This window comes from Acomys russatus, chromosome 4 (assembly GCF_903995435.1).
Source record: "Acomys russatus chromosome 4, mAcoRus1.1, whole genome shotgun sequence".
Lineage (NCBI taxonomy): Eukaryota > Metazoa > Chordata > Mammalia > Rodentia > Muridae > Acomys > Acomys russatus.
In genome coordinates, this window is record NC_067140.1 from 3835998 (window position 1) to 3854054 (window position 18057).

General features: G+C 41.5%; 2 protein-coding genes across 4 annotated transcripts in view; one reads left to right on the forward strand and one right to left on the reverse strand.

The window, feature by feature from the left end:
* The window catches only part of Cbfa2t2 (CBFA2/RUNX1 partner transcriptional co-repressor 2), a 96646-nt gene that overhangs the window by 38515 nt on the left and 40074 nt on the right, over nt 1-18057 (forward strand). The gene's annotated exons all lie outside the window — the stretch shown is intronic.
* On the reverse strand, nt 13048-13761 carry LOC127188300 (ferritin light chain-like). The gene is given in 3 exon segments (XM_051144802.1): nt 13048-13109; nt 13142-13230; nt 13232-13761. Coding segments are annotated over 3 exon segments (681 nt in total).

Below are 18057 nucleotides of genomic sequence, written 5' to 3' on the forward strand. Positions count from 1 at the left end.
AACTGAAACACCATCATCCTACCACCATTTTAGTTCTTAGATAAGGTCCTTTTCCATAGCTTGACTGCGAAGAGTACAATAGGAAGAAACTCCTTCGGTTATTTGTTTAGCCCTGAGTGCTACGTGAGACAGCCTTACCTGAGTGCCCATCAAGGAAGGAGTATGGTTGCTGATCTGCTAACAGCCTGACATCTGCAAGCTGCAGTTGTATGCTTTTGCTATAATCTATATTTTTGCTTGTATTTGTGAAGAATCACAGAATCTGGAAGAATTTAAGTTAACCATTCCAAACTTGGAAGCTTGCTCTATGTGTGGGTGTCTGAGAGCTGTCCATAAAATCTCATAGTTGGTACTGTTCTCTCAGTTCATTTATTGCCATCTTTATTTCATTAGTCCTATCCCAATCTTAATTTAATGCCAAAATAAGATTGAGCTATCCTGATAGATGGATTGAGTGGGTGCTAATTGTGTCACTGAAGTGCCTGCCAAAGAATTTTCTCTATCTGATTTTGTTCTTCTATTCTTTAGTCTGTTTTGGTAAACATTTAATACCAGTAAAATTTAATACCAGTATAAAACTATTTACCATATAAATATTATTTATATAGTAAACACATATAGTGTCATTTCTCTTAAAAAAAAACTTAGCCAAAATGTATGGACTTTATTGAGTCTTAATTTTCTGGCTGGGCATGGTGGCGCACGCCTTTAATTCCAGCACTCTGGAGGCAGAGGCAGGAGGATCTTTGTGAGTTCAAGGCCAGCCTGGTCTACAAAGGGAGTCCAGCCAGGACAGCCAAGGCTACACAGAGAAACCTTGCCTCAAAAAACAAACAAACAAACAATTTCTGCTTTGTTTTGTTTTGTTTTGGTTTTGGTTTTTTGAGGCAGGGTTTCTCTGTAGCTTTGACTGTCCTGGACTCGAACTCACAGAGATCCGCCTGCTTCTGCATCCCAAGTGCTAGGATTAAAGGTATGCACCACTTTGGCTGGCTGTTGTTTTGTTTTTGAGAGAAGTTCTCACTAGTTACGTTTCAGAGTATCACTTAGCAGGGCTGCTTGTCGATCCCCTCCCTATTCCCCACTTTGAGAGAGGCTCTCAATAGTTAACTCACTCTTGGTCCAGGCCCCCTCATGGTGATATTTTTCCTGCCTCGTTGTCTCCAAGTGCCACGATTTAAGGTGTGTCCCATCATTTCAGGCTGTGTGGTTTGATTATTTATGCTTTAGGTTGTGTACTGCTGGTTGCTGGGTAACCACTATGTAGGCATAATGAACTCTAGGCAGCCTTCTGTTTCTTTTTGGTTGCTTGGGTTATAGGCATATGCCATTGCAGTGGGTTTATGCAGCCCTGGAGGTTGAACCTAGGACTTAGAGTACTTGCTTAGTTTGCACAAAGTCAGCTGAACTCCATGTCTCCTGTGTAGTTTGTTTATTCATTCATTGATTTATTTAATTTGGTTTTTGGAGACATTCCTAGAACTTGCTCTGTAGACCATACTGACCTTGAGACCAGTCTGCCTCTGCCTCGAGTACTGGCATTAAAGGTGTGCATCACCACTGTTTGGCAAGTTTATTTGTTACTATACTTAAGGCATATCTGTTGCTAAGTTTTTTAAAATTTACTTATTTAATGTATATAAGTGCTTTATCTACATGTATATCTACAGGCCAGGAAAGGGCATCAGATCATATTATACATGGTTGTGAGCCCATGTGGTTGCTGGGAATTGAACTCAGGACCTTTGGAAGAGCAGATGGCTCTTTTAACCGATGTGCCATCTCTCCAGCCCCACCCCCTGTTTGTTTTGTTTTGTTTTTTGAGACAGAGTTTCTCTATGTATAGCCCTGGCTGTTCTGGATTCTCCTGCCTCTCCCTCTGCGTGCTGGGATTAAAGGCATGAGCAACCGAGTAACCATGTCTGACTACTGTTACTAATTCATTCTTTCTTTCTTTTCTTTTTTCTTTTTTTGGTTTGTTTGTTTGAGATAGGGTTTCTTTGTGTAGCCTTGGCTGTCCTGGAACTTGTTCTCTAGACCAGGCTGGCCTTGAACTCACAGCGAACTCACTCTGCCTCCCTAGTTCTAGGATTAAAGTCATAGGCCACCATGCCCAGCCTGTTGCTAATTCTTTTTTTTTTTTTTTTTAATTAAATTTTATTATTTGGATTACATCCCTATTATCTCCTCACTTGTATCTTCCCACTCCCCCTCCCTCTTTCACCCTATTCCTTTCTCCTAGACCTGTGACAAGCTGTTGCTAATTAAGTCAGCCCATTGATTTGCTAAACTGAGAAGGTTTTTTTCTTTTTTTAATTATTGATTTAATTAATTATTGGCATAACTTTTTGCTATAACTTCTAGGCTTTTTAGGGTCTGCAGTAGCTACAGAATGTTTTTTTTTTTTATAGAATGTATTTACTATCATGTTTGTCACTTTCAGCTGTGATCAATATCATTTCCCTTAAATTCTTAGGCAAAATGTACAAACTTCATTAAATCTTCTAATAATTTTCTCTATCTGTTGTTTTGTTTTTGAGACAAGTTCTCAGTATGTAGTCCTGGCAGTTTTGAAACTTGCTATATAGATCTGGCTGGCCTAGGGGAAGTAATGTGCCTTTGTCAGCCTTCCAAGTGCTGGGATTAAAGGAGTATACCCCTCGATTTAGATTTCTTTTGTTACAGTTCTTTTTTTTTTTTTTAAAGATTTGTTTATTAAGTATACATTGTTTTGCCTTCATGTACACCTGTACACCAGATCTTATTAAGATGGTTGTGAGCCATGATGTGGTTGCTGGGAATTGAACTCAGGACCTCTGAGTTAAGTGCTTTTAACCTCTGACCCATCTCTCTAGCCCCAGTTCTTAACTCTTGAGTACACCAAAACTATTACTGTTAGGTATTTAACCCTGAGTATAATTCAACATCCCTGTGCCCTAGTTTTTGATTAAATAAAGTGGTAAAGAATTGGATATGAGCTGAGCATGGTGGCTTATGCCTTTAATCCCAGCACTTGGAGCCAGAAGCAGGGGACCATTGTGAATTTCAGGCCAGCCTGGTCCTCAAAGTGAGTCCAGGACAGCCAAGGCTACACAAAGAAACTCTGTCTTGAAGAAAACAAAAAACAAACAAAGGATTTTTGCCATGCACCTGTTATCCCAGCACTTGGGAGGCAGGGTCAGTTTGCTGTTCAGGGATTCAAGGACAGTATCAGGTTTATAGGCTAGCACTAGGTAACCAGAAACAATTAAGTAAATGGACAAATAAATAAGAAAAGAAAATTATCTTTTTGGTTTTTTTTTTAAAGATTTATTTATTTATTATGTGTACAGTGCTCTGCTTGCACGTACTCCTGCAAGCCAGAAGAGGGCGCCATATCACATTACAGATGGTTATGAGCCACCATGTGGTTGCTGGGAATTGAACTCAGGACCTTTGGAAGAGCAGGCGATGCTCTTAACCACTGAGCCATCTCTCCAGCCCCTGGTTTATTGTTTTTTGTTGTTGTTGTTGTAGTTTTTTGTTGTTGTTTTGTTTTGTTTTTTTGAGACAAGGTTTCTCTGTGTAGCCCTGGCTGTCCTGAAACTTACTCTGTAGACTAGGCTGGACTCACTTCTGCCTCCTGAGTGCTGGGATTAAAGAAAAAGTATTTTCTAGGACAATTTATGTATGATTTAGCCATTTTTCATTGAGTAATAAGTTGTTTGTTTGTAGTATTTTAGTTTTTTGAAATAGGACACCCCCAAGTGGTAACATTGATGTCAAATCTTGAAAAAAACAATTTGGGCTTTGAGATAAATTGTTTCCAGGTATTTATTGAAAGAAACTTTTTATGTTGTAGAGGAGTTTACTAAATGAGCATGGGGGTGGGGGAGAAGGGGAAGGGGGTACCCCAGAGAGAGACAGACAGGGACAGTAAGAAGAAGAGAGAGAGTAGAGAGGATCACACGGAGGGTGTGTCCTTTTATATGGCCCTGGGCAGGGTCATCCCCCCTCGCATCTCCACAGGTAAGCAATGACATCAGTGGTAGGTAGACTGAAGAACTCTTAACATTCTTACCTTTTCCTATAAGTAAAGAACCAGGAATGTTGGATTGTGTTTATATGAAGTAAGTTAAAGTATATAAATGTAGATTCATTGGAAGCAGCTTTTGGCTGCCATGTAAGGGGAAAAGAGAGAGAAAAACTAATAGCAACAAAATGTCCAAATTATATGGTGAAGAGGAAGGAAAAGTTCTGCCCTGAAAGTTTGAGATAGAGGCAGGGTATGTCAGCCATGTCCTGCTGCAGATAGGGATGAAGGAGCACTGGGAGAGCCTGCAGCTGTTTGTCCTGGCCTGGAGCACACCATTTCCAGGCTTTTGCAAAAGGATAAGGGCCTAAGTAACTACTTCCTGCTGGCAGTAGGGCGGCAGTAGGGGGTTTTAAAGGCTGAAATGTTGGCTGTTGATCTGCTGTCCAGGGTCTGAGAACATCTGCAGCTGGGAGGAACAGTGCAGGTCCAGCTGGCACGATTTCTGAGATTGGACGGGAGCACTTGTATGTAGCTACTTCGACAATGTCCCAGATGAGGGAAGTCTAGCAGGACACAAAAGTATAGTAGGCAGGCAGGCAGTGCTGGGGGAGACAGTGGAATGGCCCTCTGGGTTTCGTATCCTAGTCACGTGGCACCAATGTTAAGATTAATAATTAGATATAAGGTATAATAAGGCACCAGGCAGCAGATACTGTGTTGTAGAGGAGTTAGTAAATGAGCATGGGGGGCGGAGAAGGGAAGGAAGGGTACCCCAGAGGGAGACAGCCAGGAACAGCATGGAGAGAGAGTAGAGTAGAGCGAAAGAAACTCTTAAAAGTAGGAAACTTTACTTTTAGACAAGCATGGAAGCATATATTTGTAGTCCTAGTGGAGGCAGGAGGATTGAGTTTAGGGCTAGCTTGTGTTCATGGTGAGTACAAGCCTGTTCAGTTCTCCTGACACCCCACAAAAAAGAAAGAAAACTTTAATATTCATAGCTTATTTTTCTCCATTTAAATTTTATCATTTAAAAATAAATTTTTAAAATTAGGTTTTTAGATATACATTTTCATGTATGAGTGCTTACTTGCATGTATATATGCATGTATGTATGTATGTATGTATGAATGAATGTATGCTACTTACATGTCTGATGCCCAGAAGAGAGAGTTGGATCTCCTGGAACTGAAGTTACCAATGGTTGTGAGCCACCATGTGGATGCTGGGAATTAAACCCCAGTCCTGTGAAAGAGCAATCTCTAAACCATTGAGCCATCTCTCCAGCCTCTAAAATTTACTATAAATATTATTACTGTGCAATTTACATGTGTGAGTGTAGGTGTATGTGTGGATGTGAGAGAAAAACATTCTGGGAGCCAGGCATGGTGGTGCACACCTTTAATCCCAGCACTCGGGAGGCAGAGGCAGGTGGACCATTGTGGTTCCAGGCCAGCCTGGTCTACAAAATGAGTCCAGGACAGCCAAGGCTACACAGAGAAACCCTGTCTGGAGAAACAAAAAAATTTTTCTTCTTTGCATGGCCAGACATGTTTATGCTAGTTGGTCCCAGTCAGGAAGAAGAGTCAGGTAGCAGCACTCCATGAATTGGAGGCTATTGAGGATTATATAGTGAGGACGCCTTCACCTCTCCCCCAGCACACACCCCCATAATTTGTGTGTGTGTGCCCAGGCAGTAAGTAGCCAGTAATCCTAGGTACACAGGAAATTGAGGCTAGTGGATTGTAATTCCTAGGTCTGCTCAGGCAGTGTAGCAAGACCCGGTTTCAAGATAAATTAGAATGTTTGGAGGATATTAGCTTTGTGGTCATGCTTGCATCACAGGAAGAAAGTCCTGTATCCAATCCCTAGGATCACAAAATTATTATTTTTGTTTGTTTGTTTTGTTTTGTTTTTTGAGATAGGGTTTCTCTTTGTAACAGCCCTGGCTGTCCTAGACATGCTTCGTAGACCAGGCTGGCCTCGAATTCACAGAGATCCACCTCCAGAGTGCTCGTATTAAAGGCGTGTGCCACCATGCCCGGCTAAAATAATTCTTTGCATTGGTGTTTTATACTTGTGATTGACATTGTAGATAGATTCTTTATGTTGTTGTTTTCTTTTGTTTCGCTTTAATCTGAAGGAACCAGAGGTGTTAACCTGTGTTTTAAAACTAACATTTGGTAGTGGTACAACAGCTGTCACACTGCATAATTGTCACATCATTATGAGAGTTACTGTTGCTCACTGCTCTGTAGGTATAAGTCTGGATTTTAACTACATATGATCAAGAAAAATTAGTTCTTCTAAGAGTGTATGCTATGTAGGCCATCTGTTCTTTATTCCCAAATCCAAAGTGCAAAATTAGCCTTAGTGTTTTTGCAAGTCCGTTAATTAAGATGTGTATAGGAAGGTGGGCTCAGTAAAGTCTTAAGTAATAACTTTGACTTTGTATGTAGACACTGTGTGGAAGTATACAATACATAGACATTATCTTCATTTAATAGAAAGAAATCTTAGTTTTCAAGGGTGGTTGTAACCTAAAACAGATGATAAAACATATCTGTAGCCAGACCTGGGGAGTTTGAAGCAAGCCTCAGCTATTTTTTAAGACCTTGTTGCAAAAATAAGGAAACAAACAGGCCAAAAATCTGTGCTTTGATTGCACTTATATTCAGCTGAGTCGAGGCCCTCCTTTTTTGTTGTACCTCTAACTGGTCTGCTTTTGGTGTAACTCATGGCATGAGACAGGATTTCATTGTGTGTCCTGGGCTGGTGTTGAAGTCCTGGCAGCTGTTCTGTGCCAGCTTCCTGAGTATGGGAATCACAGCCATGAACCATCATGTCCTGCTCATTGTTCATTTAACTCATCACCTGGCTATATCATAAACTCCTTGAGGCTGGGATTGTGTCTTCCTGTTGTATCCTTAGTGCTTAGTACAGTCATGCTAGCCTTTCGGTGGTCTTTGTACTAGGAGTGACATGGTACTTCTATGAAAACTTTTGTAATTTCTCTATATTCTTTATTCTATCAAAGCATATTCTGTTAATGAATGTTTATCTACATTTCTATGGAGAAGTAGGTCCAGAATGCATTTTCATTAACAAAATATGCCATTATTTTAATTAGGCTTTATGTTACTATCTATCTTTACTCTAGAACATAATTACTCAACTAGCTTGAGAAATCAGTTATTTTAGTTTTGTCATTAGCACAGAGTTGTCTCTATCTCCATGGTAGTTGGTCCTTCTTCAGGACTGAAGCCTGAGCTCCCAATCTGTAACCTTACCCCCTTTTCATTTTTGTTGTATGCATTGCTTTCTGGTTTTAGCTTTTCAATTAATTGTTTTCTTTTTCAAGACAAGGATTCTCTGTGTAGCCTTGGCTGCCCTGGACTCACTTTGTAGACAAGGTTGGCTTCGAACTCACACATGATCGCCTGCCTCTCCCTCCCAGGTGCTGGGATTACAGGCATGTGCCACTGGGCCTGGCTTTCCATTAATTTTTTTTTAAAGATTTATTTATTTATTATGTATACAGCATTCTGCCTGCAGGCCAGAAGAGATGGTTGTGAGCCACCGTGTGGTTGCTGGGAATTGAACTCATGATCTTTGGAAGAGTAGTCAGTGCTCTTAACCTCTGAGCCATCTCTCCAGCTCCTCAATTAATTTTTTAATTAAAATATTTATTTACTAAGAGACAGTGTTTCATTATGTAGCCTGGCTAGCCTGAAACTTAGTGTATAGATAACTTTATTTATGGAGACAAAGTTAGTGTATGAGGCAATAATTTGAGCATAGTGTGTAATGAGAAGATTTTTCTCTGCTTTTTGTTTTGTTTTTCTGAGACAGAGTTTCTTTGTGTAGGCCAGACTGACTTTGAACTCAGAGATCCACCTGCCTCTGCCTCTGCCTCCTGAGTGCTAGGATGTTGTTGCTTTTTTTTTTTTTTTTTTAACAAAGTCAAAATCATTTGCTTTTACCAATAAAGACTCAGGAGCCAGATGCTGGGGTAAAAGCCTGCTAGCTTAGAGGCAGAGAAAGCACCCAACTGACCTTCCTCCTCAGCCAATGTCCCAAAAGGGGGGGGGGGGGAAGAAATCAGTCCCCACACCATTTGAAAAAGCCCTCAAACTGAATGTCCCTCCCCTTTACTTCTGGTACTTCTTTCTATCTGCCCTCCTGACTTCCCTTTCACTCCCTGTGTTTTGTTTTGTTTTCCTATGTTCACTCCCTGTCAACTAGTCGCTTGCTCAGCCTCTTGACCTAGGGTTGAGTTTATTTAATTCCAGCAGAAAGCTCTTGCAATAAAGATGTGTGCTAGCGCTGAGCCACACAGTACAACTAGAAACTGGGTTTTCCAGTAAACACCACCATCTCAGGGTCCACAGGCATCTAATATCCTGCACAGTAGGATTCAAGGCATGTGCATCTTCACACTCGTCTAAGTTTTGTCTTTAAAGCGAATCGTGTTCAGTAAATATTTTAAAATAAATTTTCAAAAAGATTAATTACATGTGCTTGGGAATGGAATTATTTTGTTTTCAAGATTTATTTATTTATTGTGTATATAGTGTTCTTCATGCATGTGTGCCTCCCTGCCAGAAGAGGGCACCAGATCTCACGATAGATGGTTGTGAACTACCATGTGGTTGCTGGAATTGAACTGAGGACCTCTGGAAGAGCAGTCAGTGCTCTCAACCTCTGAGGCATCTCTTCAGCCTCAGAATGAAATTACTTGTTGAACCTAAATAACCGTAGTCGGAAATTTACAAGATTAATTTCTAAATCAATTTAGTTTGTATTTAGGTGGTAAACTGTTTTGACTAGCAGTGTTATAAACAACTGTTTCTGAGGTTTTCCTTTGTAAGACATTGTTAGGGTACACGTTCACACCTAGCACAGTCACTGATCTATGGAAGAATAACTCTCAAAGTTCTGAAGTGCTTTTCTGCACTCCCTCCTATATGGATTTGCCATGAATATCATTGTGTATTTGCTTTGTAGTTTTCCATCTTCATTTAATACCCTCATTTTTGTTGTTTGGGCTATATAACCCTTCTGTCTTAGTTAGGGTTTGAGTGTTGGGAAGAGACACCATTACCACCACAATACCCTGCCTGCGTGTGTGCCTGTACGCTAGATCTCATTATAGGTGGTGTGAGCCACCATGTGGTTTCTGGGAATTGAACTCAGGACCTTTGGAAGAGCAGACGGTGGTGTTCTTAACCTCTGAGCCATCCCTCCAGCCCACTACCGCAACTCTTACAGAGGAAAACATTTAATTGGGAGTGGCTTACATTTTAGAGGTTTACTGTATTGTTGTCATGTCAGAAAACATGGTGTCCTGTAGGCAGGCATGATAGCATTGTTGGAGTAGGAGCTGAGAGTTCTGCATCTTGATCTCTAGGCAGCTGGAGACTGCCACACCAGGCCAGGCCTCGAAGCTGGCCTGCACCGTGACACTCCCTCCAACAAGGCCAACTCCTAATAGCGCTGCCCCTATGGTCCACGCATTCACACGCAGCAGTCGAGGGAAGAGACAAAGCAGCTCAAACTTAATCCTTTTGTTAAAGAGACTACACATCAATCTGCTGTGCTGCTGATTCAACTACTCTGTTCCATTGTTTCCTCAATCCTAACTTAGTTGAATCTTAGATTTGTCAGCTGGGCTGTGGTAGTGCACCTCTTTAACCCCAACACTTGGAAGGCAGAGGCAGGTGGATCTTTGTGAGTTCCAGGCCAGCCCAGTCTATAGAGTGAGCTCTAGGACAGCTAGGACTACACTGAGAAACCCTGTCTCAAAAACAAAAAGAAAATGTTAGATATGTTCACTTAAGTGGTCCTGGTTTAGCCCAAAACAAAATAGAAAGATATGAATATGGGGCCAGGGAAACTGGAGAGGAGACTTGGCAGTTAATACTTGTTCTTGGAGAGGAGCTGGATATGATTTCTAGCACCCCCTTGGCAGCTCACAACTGTCTAGAGGGATCTGACACCCAGTGTACCAGGCATTTGAATAGTACACAGACATACACATGAAAGAAACATTCATGCATATAAAATAAATCTAAAATTATTACTTAAAAATTGGTATAGGGATTTGGTTTGAGGAAATGGGGGTTCAGGGGATGGAGGGGGGGATATGAAAGTGACCAGAGTGTATTACATATACATATGAAATTATCAAAAGATGGAAGTCAGTGTAGAGTAATCCTACACTGGTAAACAATGCTTGGTAAACAAATAGATGTCTAATTGTTCTATAGGAAATGGAGTTTAGCAAAAGTATAAATGAAAGTATTGTATAAGCAGTGACCGAAAAGAATTCAAGGAAGTGGGTGTTGACCTACATTTTTTTGCCATGTGATTAGTTCCATTTTCATGATCTTTCTCGATATGACCACATATGTATTTTTGTAAGTAATTGTAATTATACTGCACATATGAGTTTTGTAGGGAATGCCCCTCCGCCTGGCTCTGTATTGCATGCAGTCTCCAATTGTTGATATTCTTTAATTGTAAATTTCAGTACCTTCAGTTTGCATTGATATGCTATTCTACCTTTATTTACTTATTTATTTATTTAGTATACGGTTCTCTGCCTGCATGTCACGTTATAGATGGCTGTGAGCCATGTGGTTGCTGGGAACTGAATTTAGGACCTCTGGAAGAGCAGCCAGTGTTCTTAACTTATGAGCCATCTCTCCGCCCCACTATGTACCTTTTCTTGTTTTGTTTTTTTGAGACAGGGTTTCTCTGTGTAGCCTTGACTGTCCAGGGCTTGCTTTGTAGACCAGGCTAGCCTGGAATTCACAGTGATCTGCCTGCTTCTGCCTCCTAAGTGCTGGGATTAAAGGCATGTGCCACCATACCCAGCTCCATTAAGTAGCTTTTACAAGATGATTTATTTTTATTTTATATACATTGGTGTTTTGTCTGCATGCATGTCTGTGAAGGTGCCATATATCCTGGAGAAAATAGTTGGCACCCCAGATGTTTATGTAGCTGGTTAATGATAGAAAAATAGACTGCAGCTGAACATGGTGGCATACCTGAAATCCCAGGATTCAGGAGATGGAGACAAGACAATCCAGTAATTCACGGGTCAGCTTGATATGTGTGAGATCCTACTTCCAAATAAATAAATAAGTCCCTAATGTGATTTTTGTTTCTTGCTGGGCGGTGGTGGTGCACACCTTTAATCCCAGCACTTGGGAGGCAGAGACAGGTGGATCTCTGTGAGTCTGGTGTACAAAGCGAGTCCAGGACAGCCATTCTATAGGGTGAGCTCTAGGACAGCTAGGACTACACAGAGAAACCCTGCCTTGAAAAACCAAAAGAAAAGAAAACCCATTTCTTTCTCCTCTTAACTTGGCCACCCTTTGCTACAAAAGATTTCCAGAATGCTCAGAAATTCCACACTAAACTTTGACAACTGTTTAAAAGACCCTGGGTGGTACTCTAATCCCAGCCTTCTAGAGCCAGAAGAAGGAAGACTGCAGCAAGTTCCAGGTCAGCCCAGGGACCATAGTAAGTTCAAGCCTAGCCTGGGATACATAGTGAAACCTTGTCCAGTTTCTCATCAATAAACCAAGGTAAAGAATTGATGCTTTGTTTGGTTTTTTTGTTTGTTTTTGTGTTTTGAGACAGGGTTTCTCTGTGTCACCTTGGTTGTCCTAGACTTGCTTTGTAGGCCAGGCTAACCTCTGCCTCCCAAGTGCTGGGATTAAAGGTGTTCACTATGCCCAGCCAAGAGTTGATGTTTTATTGAAAAAAATCTCATTTCTAAGAGGATCTATTTTAGGGTTTACATTAGCTAAATAGGTCAGATCTGAAGCAGGAATAATTGTTAGGGCCTAGTTGTCTTACTGTTTGTGACAATGGCTATGGCATCACCAGTGAATGAGGGATATGTGATACTTTGAAAATATTTTGAGCTGAGCGTAGTGGCACACACCTTTAATCCCAGCACTTGGGAAGCAGGGGCAGGCGGATCGCTGTGAGTTCAAGGCCAGCCTGGTCTACAAAGCGAGTCCAGGACAGCCAAGGCTACACAGAGATACTCTGTCTAGAAAACTCCCCCTCCGCCCCCAATATTTTGGAGTTGGACTGTTAGCATTTATTCGAATGTATTTTGTTTCAGAAGGCTATACATTAATTCCAGAGACAATACAACCACAACACAGTTGTGTCAGTAGTAGCTGGAACCAGGGAGACGTAAGTTTCCATCTTAGGAGAGCCACTAATTAGTGGTATGAAAACTTGACAGCGCGCGTTCTCTCTCTCTCTCTCTCTCTCTCTCTCTCTCACACACACACACACACACACACACACACACACACACCCAAGTGAGGAGGATTATATTCCACTAAGAAGACTAGCTTTATTTTCTGATAGCCTCAGGCTTCTGGATCCTATTATGGTAATAAATGCTTGGCAGGGACATTAATGTACATAATGTTAAAAGGTTGAGATAGGTAAATTTAGACTGTGGTACAGGTAGCCTCCCTGAGATGGCGCAGGGTATTTGTCATTTTTCTTGATGTGAAAAATATTACCTTGGTTGAGACTGGAAACAGATGGTGTGCAGTTGGAGTAGACTCTGTTATTCCAAATAAACATTTGCTGTAACTGGGGTACAGCGATCCATATTTCACTTTTCCCTATTTACATTATCAGGTCAGCTGTGTTGCTGCTGCTTTTACTTGCATTAAGGTTATCAACGGGCTTTGATGTTGGCAGGCTGATTACAACATTTCTTTAAATATTAAAATGATTAGCACTGGAAGAAACCCTTTAGTTATCTACCCTCCACACTTAGTGGCATGATTGTTAACACATTCTTTTTATTTGTTTGTTTGAAAGGCTTTATTTTTACTTTCTCCAAGACTTGCGGGGGTGGGGGTGGGTGGGAGTGACTCCAGGGCTGTTACAAAGCTGACTAGCGGCTTGAGAGGTTCATTCAGGTGGAGGTCCTAAGGCCGGCTGGTGCAGAGGTGAGGAGGGAGCCCCTCAGAAGGCAAGGAGGCCTCCTAGTCCTGCTTGGGAGTGAGCCGCTCAAAGAGATACTCGCCCAGAGCCGCCTGTGACCCTGTGACCCGCCAGTCTGTGCTGGCTGCGTCCCAGCCAGCTGATGGATGTTGGTGAGGTGGCTGCCCATCTTCTTGATGAGCTGCCCCTCCTCATCCAGGAAGTGGTTTTCCAAGAAATCACAGATGAGGGTCTGCGCGAGCAGAACTCAGGGAATGGACATCCAAGAGGGCCTGGTTCAGGTTCTTCTCCAGGGCCAAGGCAGCTTCCATGGCCTCCTGGGTTTTACCCCACTCATCTTGAGATGGCTTCTGCACACCCTGAAAGAGCACAGTCCCCACGCTTGTTCTGCAACTTGAAGAAAGCTCAGAGCCCTCGTGCTTCTCCAGGGCCAATTCGCTGAAAAAGTGGGCTGCAGCCTCCGTAGCCACATCAACCCAATAAAAATAGTAGCCCAGAGAGAGATAGGTGTAGGAGGCCCGCAAGTTGTGCAAGTTGACCAGGCGGTTCATGGCAGCTTCCACTTCGGTGGAATAATTCTGACGAATCTGAGAGCAGTATAAAGCTAACGCAAAGAGACAGTGCTGCCTGCTCCTAGGAGCCAGGACGCTGAGGAGCTGGTCCCGGAAGCTGCGGCTGGAGAGACCATAAGGTGGATGGAGACTAACAAAGAGGGAGTCCCCAGATCTGTCCTGTAACACTGTTGAAGCTAACATTAACTATGTGGGTGGTCTAACATCATTTTCTCCTCTTGATTTTAACACCTGCTCCCTGGAATGGCTTGTCTCAGGTTCGAGTGTAGCTAATCAGTTGGTATTAGTATTAGAATCAAGTTTCAGGGACACTTTCCAGATTCAAGATCGGTGTTGCCTTCCACAGGGCTGTGGAACAGTGACCTCAAACCTGGAGTCCTTAGCCCTCCTAGTAGGATTATAGATATGTCCCACCATGATCAGGCAACACTGTCCCTTTTATCTTAGCGCAACAACCCTTTTTACTTAAATTATTACCTTGTTTTGGCTAAGAGACACCTCGTTTTGTTTTCTTTCTTTTTAGATTTAATTTATTATGTATATAGTGCTATGCCTGCATGCACCCCTGCAGGCCAGAAGAGGGCATTAAATCTTATTATAGATGGTTGTGAGCCACCATGTGGTTGCTGGGAATTGAACTCAGGACCTTTGGAAGAGCAGTCAGTGCTCTTAATCTCTGAGCCATCTCTCCAGCCCCTCATTTTGTTTCTTTGTGTATCTTTGGCTGTCCTGGAACTCTTGCTGGTCTTGAATTCATAGACCTGCCCACCTCTGGATTAAAGGTGTGAGCCACCACTGCCACCACTACCAACAAACCTAAGAGATACTTTCAAACTGAGCAAGAAAGGAAAATTTTATCAGATTATTAGTTCAAACACCCATTGTGGTTAATATGTAATACTTACCAGTTTAAAAAAAAAAAAAAAACTAAGCAGGCCAGGCAGTGGTGGCACATGCCTTTAGTCCCAGCACTCGGGAGGCAGAGGCAGGCAGATTGCTGTGAGTTTAAGGCCAGCTTGGTCTACAAAATGAGTCCAGGACAGCCAAGGCTACACAGAGAAACCTGTCTTGAAAAACAAAACAAAACAAAACAAAAACTAATCATAAAGTAACAAAGAAAGAAGCAGAAGAAACTGGGCGTAAAGGTACACACTTTATCATACCAGCACTCATGCCAGCCTAGTTTATTTTTAAAAAAGAATACAAACAAAAATCAGGCCTGAGACTGTAATTCATTAGAAGGATGAGAAGTTAAAGGAGTCCTCTGTTACAGAGTATACTCCAGGCCAGCCTGGGACTCACAGGACGCTCTCTCAAAAAATAAAATGTAGTTGGTCCTGGAGACATTGTTCAATTGTTAAGAGTGCATATTGCTCTTGCAAAGGATCACAGTTTAGTTCCTAGCATGCACATCAGGTAGCGCGCAGCTACCTGTAATTCCAGTTCCAGAGCCTCTGATCCGTATGGCCTCTACAGGCAGAGGAACACTTACCTATACGTACGTAAATATAAAAATAAAAATAATTTTAAAAATTGGATATATTTTTACATTCTTTTAAAAAATATTTATTCACTTTACACCCTGCTTTTCACATTATTTTATAGCCTTAATTTTTATGTTGCTAACTCCCAGTTCTAAGCTGAAGTTTTTTTTATTTCTAAAGAATATTCAATTCTGAAGAATTGAAGAACCTACTGGAAACATATATTTGGCTTAAGAGTCAGCATAAAAACTTAATGTCCTACTAGTCGGAGTGACACACCTTTAATCCCAGCACACAGGTGGATGTCTGTGAGTTTGAGGCCATCCTGGTCTTCACAATGAGTTATAGGACAGTCAGAGCTACACAGTGATACTCTGTCTTCAAAAAAACTAAAAACAAAACAAACAAAAAACACCCAACCAACTTAATGTTTCATACTGAATACATAATTTCTTTCCTTAAATATACTCTCCTGCTAGTGTTCTCTATATTGGGTCAGTAATTACCTTTTGGTGTGCTGCGCCCCCCCCCCCCCCCCCCCATCTCGTCAATGAGAAAATCATGTGTTCTACATTTCATCCCTGTTCCTATTGCTTTCTCAAGCATCACTGTATGTCGCAACATGAAAACTCATACATAGCCACCTTGCATAAAGTTTCATCATATCTCCATCAGAAACAACAATCTCTTCTTTCTCTTTCTTTTTTTCTTTCTTTTTTTTAAGATTTACTGTGTTTACAGTGTTCTGCCTGCAGGCCAGAAGAGGGAACCAGATTTCATAGCTGATTGTGAGTGGTTGCTGGGAATTGAACTCAGGACCTTTGGAAGAGCAGCCAGTGCTCTTAACCCCTGAGCCATCTCGCAAGCCCTACATTTTTCTTGTCTGTCTCTGTCTTTCTCTTTATGTCTTTCTCCCCCTCCTTCCCTCTTTCTTTTTTTTTTTTAAATTTAATTTAATTTTTAATTTTTTTTCGAGAGACAGGGTTTCTCTGTGTAGCCCTGGTTTGTAGACGAGGCTGATTTTGAACTCACAGAGATCTGCCTGCCTCTGCCTCCCAAGTGCTGGGATTTTAGGTGTGTAGCACCATGCTGTTCTCTCTCCTCTTTCTTATTTTTCTTTCCTTTAATTTACTTTTCCTTCCTTCCTTCCTTTGAGACAGGGTCTCCCTGTGTATTTTATTTTTTAAGAGTAACTTGTTTTATGTGTATGCATATTTTCACCTGAATGTATGTATGTATGTATGTATGTATGTATGTGCATCACATGCTGGTGTCTACAGAATTCGGAAGAGAGTGTCAGATCACCTGGAGTACAGTTCTGGATGGTTGTGAACTGTTGTGTGGATGCTGGAACCAAACCCAGGTCTTCTGCAAAAGCAACAACTGCTGTGTTCTTAACTGCTAAGCCATCTTTCCAACCCCCATTTATTTATTTTTATTTGGTGTATATAGGTGTTTTGCCTGTGTGTATTTTTATGTACCACGTTTGTCCCTGATGCCCGTGGAGGCCAGAAGAGTACATTGGATCCCCTGGAACTAGAATTATAGGCAGTAGTAGCTGCCCTGCTGGTGATGAGAATTCAAACCCAGGTCCTCTAGAAGAGCAGCTTTGTCTTTAACCTCTGAGCTATCTCTCTAGCCCCTGTCTCTGATTTTCATAGCTTTCCTTCCTGGTGCTTTTTATGATCACTCATTTACTTGTGTTGAAAAACAAAACTTAGAAAGGTGATATTAGTTATTAGCTAAACTTTGTGTAGGTCGTGAGTAACAGGAGGAGGATCCAACTCAGCCTTTCCACTCTCCCTATCATCATTACTATTTGAAAGTAGAATACAGCTGTGATGCTGGTTTGTGGACAGTGAAGTAAACAAGAAGTGGGCAATGAGGTCTGTAAACTGTACTTTTGAGGCTGGATTTTATCCACTAGCTATGTTTTCAGGGGGTGAAGCTTAGTGTTCTGGAGTTGGCCTGACCCATCTTTGTTATCCTGCCAAGTGCTGAATGTTAAAACACATCTATCTGCCAGCTAAGCCTCCTCCAGCCTTGGCACCCTTGCTGTAAAGACAGGTGGTCTGAGAAAGATGCCCTGCAGGTTGATGCACACTGCACATAACATAGCAGTGCGAGACAACTGTCGGTTCCTTCTTTCCCACCCTCTCCAGAAAGCTGGGTCCCAGATGGAAGAGCTGGAAACAAGTCAACTGTTCTCTGAAGGGCATTGAAAAAACACTGGCAGGAAGAAAAAGTCAAGCGTGACAGCTCATTGGTCCACTAATCAGATAGGACGACCATCAATTTCACAAAGAAAGCATCCTGACCAGGGACAGCAAGAGTGGGACATTTTAGCCCGATGGTTTTCAGAATACTGTAGGTTTTGTTGGGAGGTTGTAACATGGGCCGTGGGGCTTGGCTTTCTTGAGACTTTGTATTTATATATCCCTTTCCAAAATAAAGCCACTGCAAACTGGAACATAAAGTAGTATTTGGGGACATCTTTCCTATTCAGAATATGAGGTGAATATGCCAAGATGCACCTTGTGATTTGTATGAACATGCTGGAATGCTGGAATATGCTTCTTTCTTTCTTTCTTTCTTTCTTTCTTCTTCTTCTTCTTTTTTTTTTTTTTTTTTTTTGAGACAGAGTTTCTCTGTGTAATCTTGTCTGTCCTGGATTAACTATGTAGACCAGGCTAGCCTTGAATTCACAGTGATTCTCCTGCCTCTGCCTCCCAAGTGCTGGGATTAAAGGAGTGCGCCACCACACCCGGTATGTTTTGTTTTGTTTTGTTTTGCACTTGAAATTAAAGTCAGCTGCTACTGCAGTACTTAAGTTAAAAATGAACAAACAGGAAATTAGTGAAAGGATATAGTTCAATTTAAAGATGTTAACCAATTATTAATAGGTTCTCTTGGGCGAGAAATTTTTTATGTTTTATTTATTTATTTTTTAAATATTTATTTATTATTTTTATGTATTGAGTGTTCTTCCTGCATG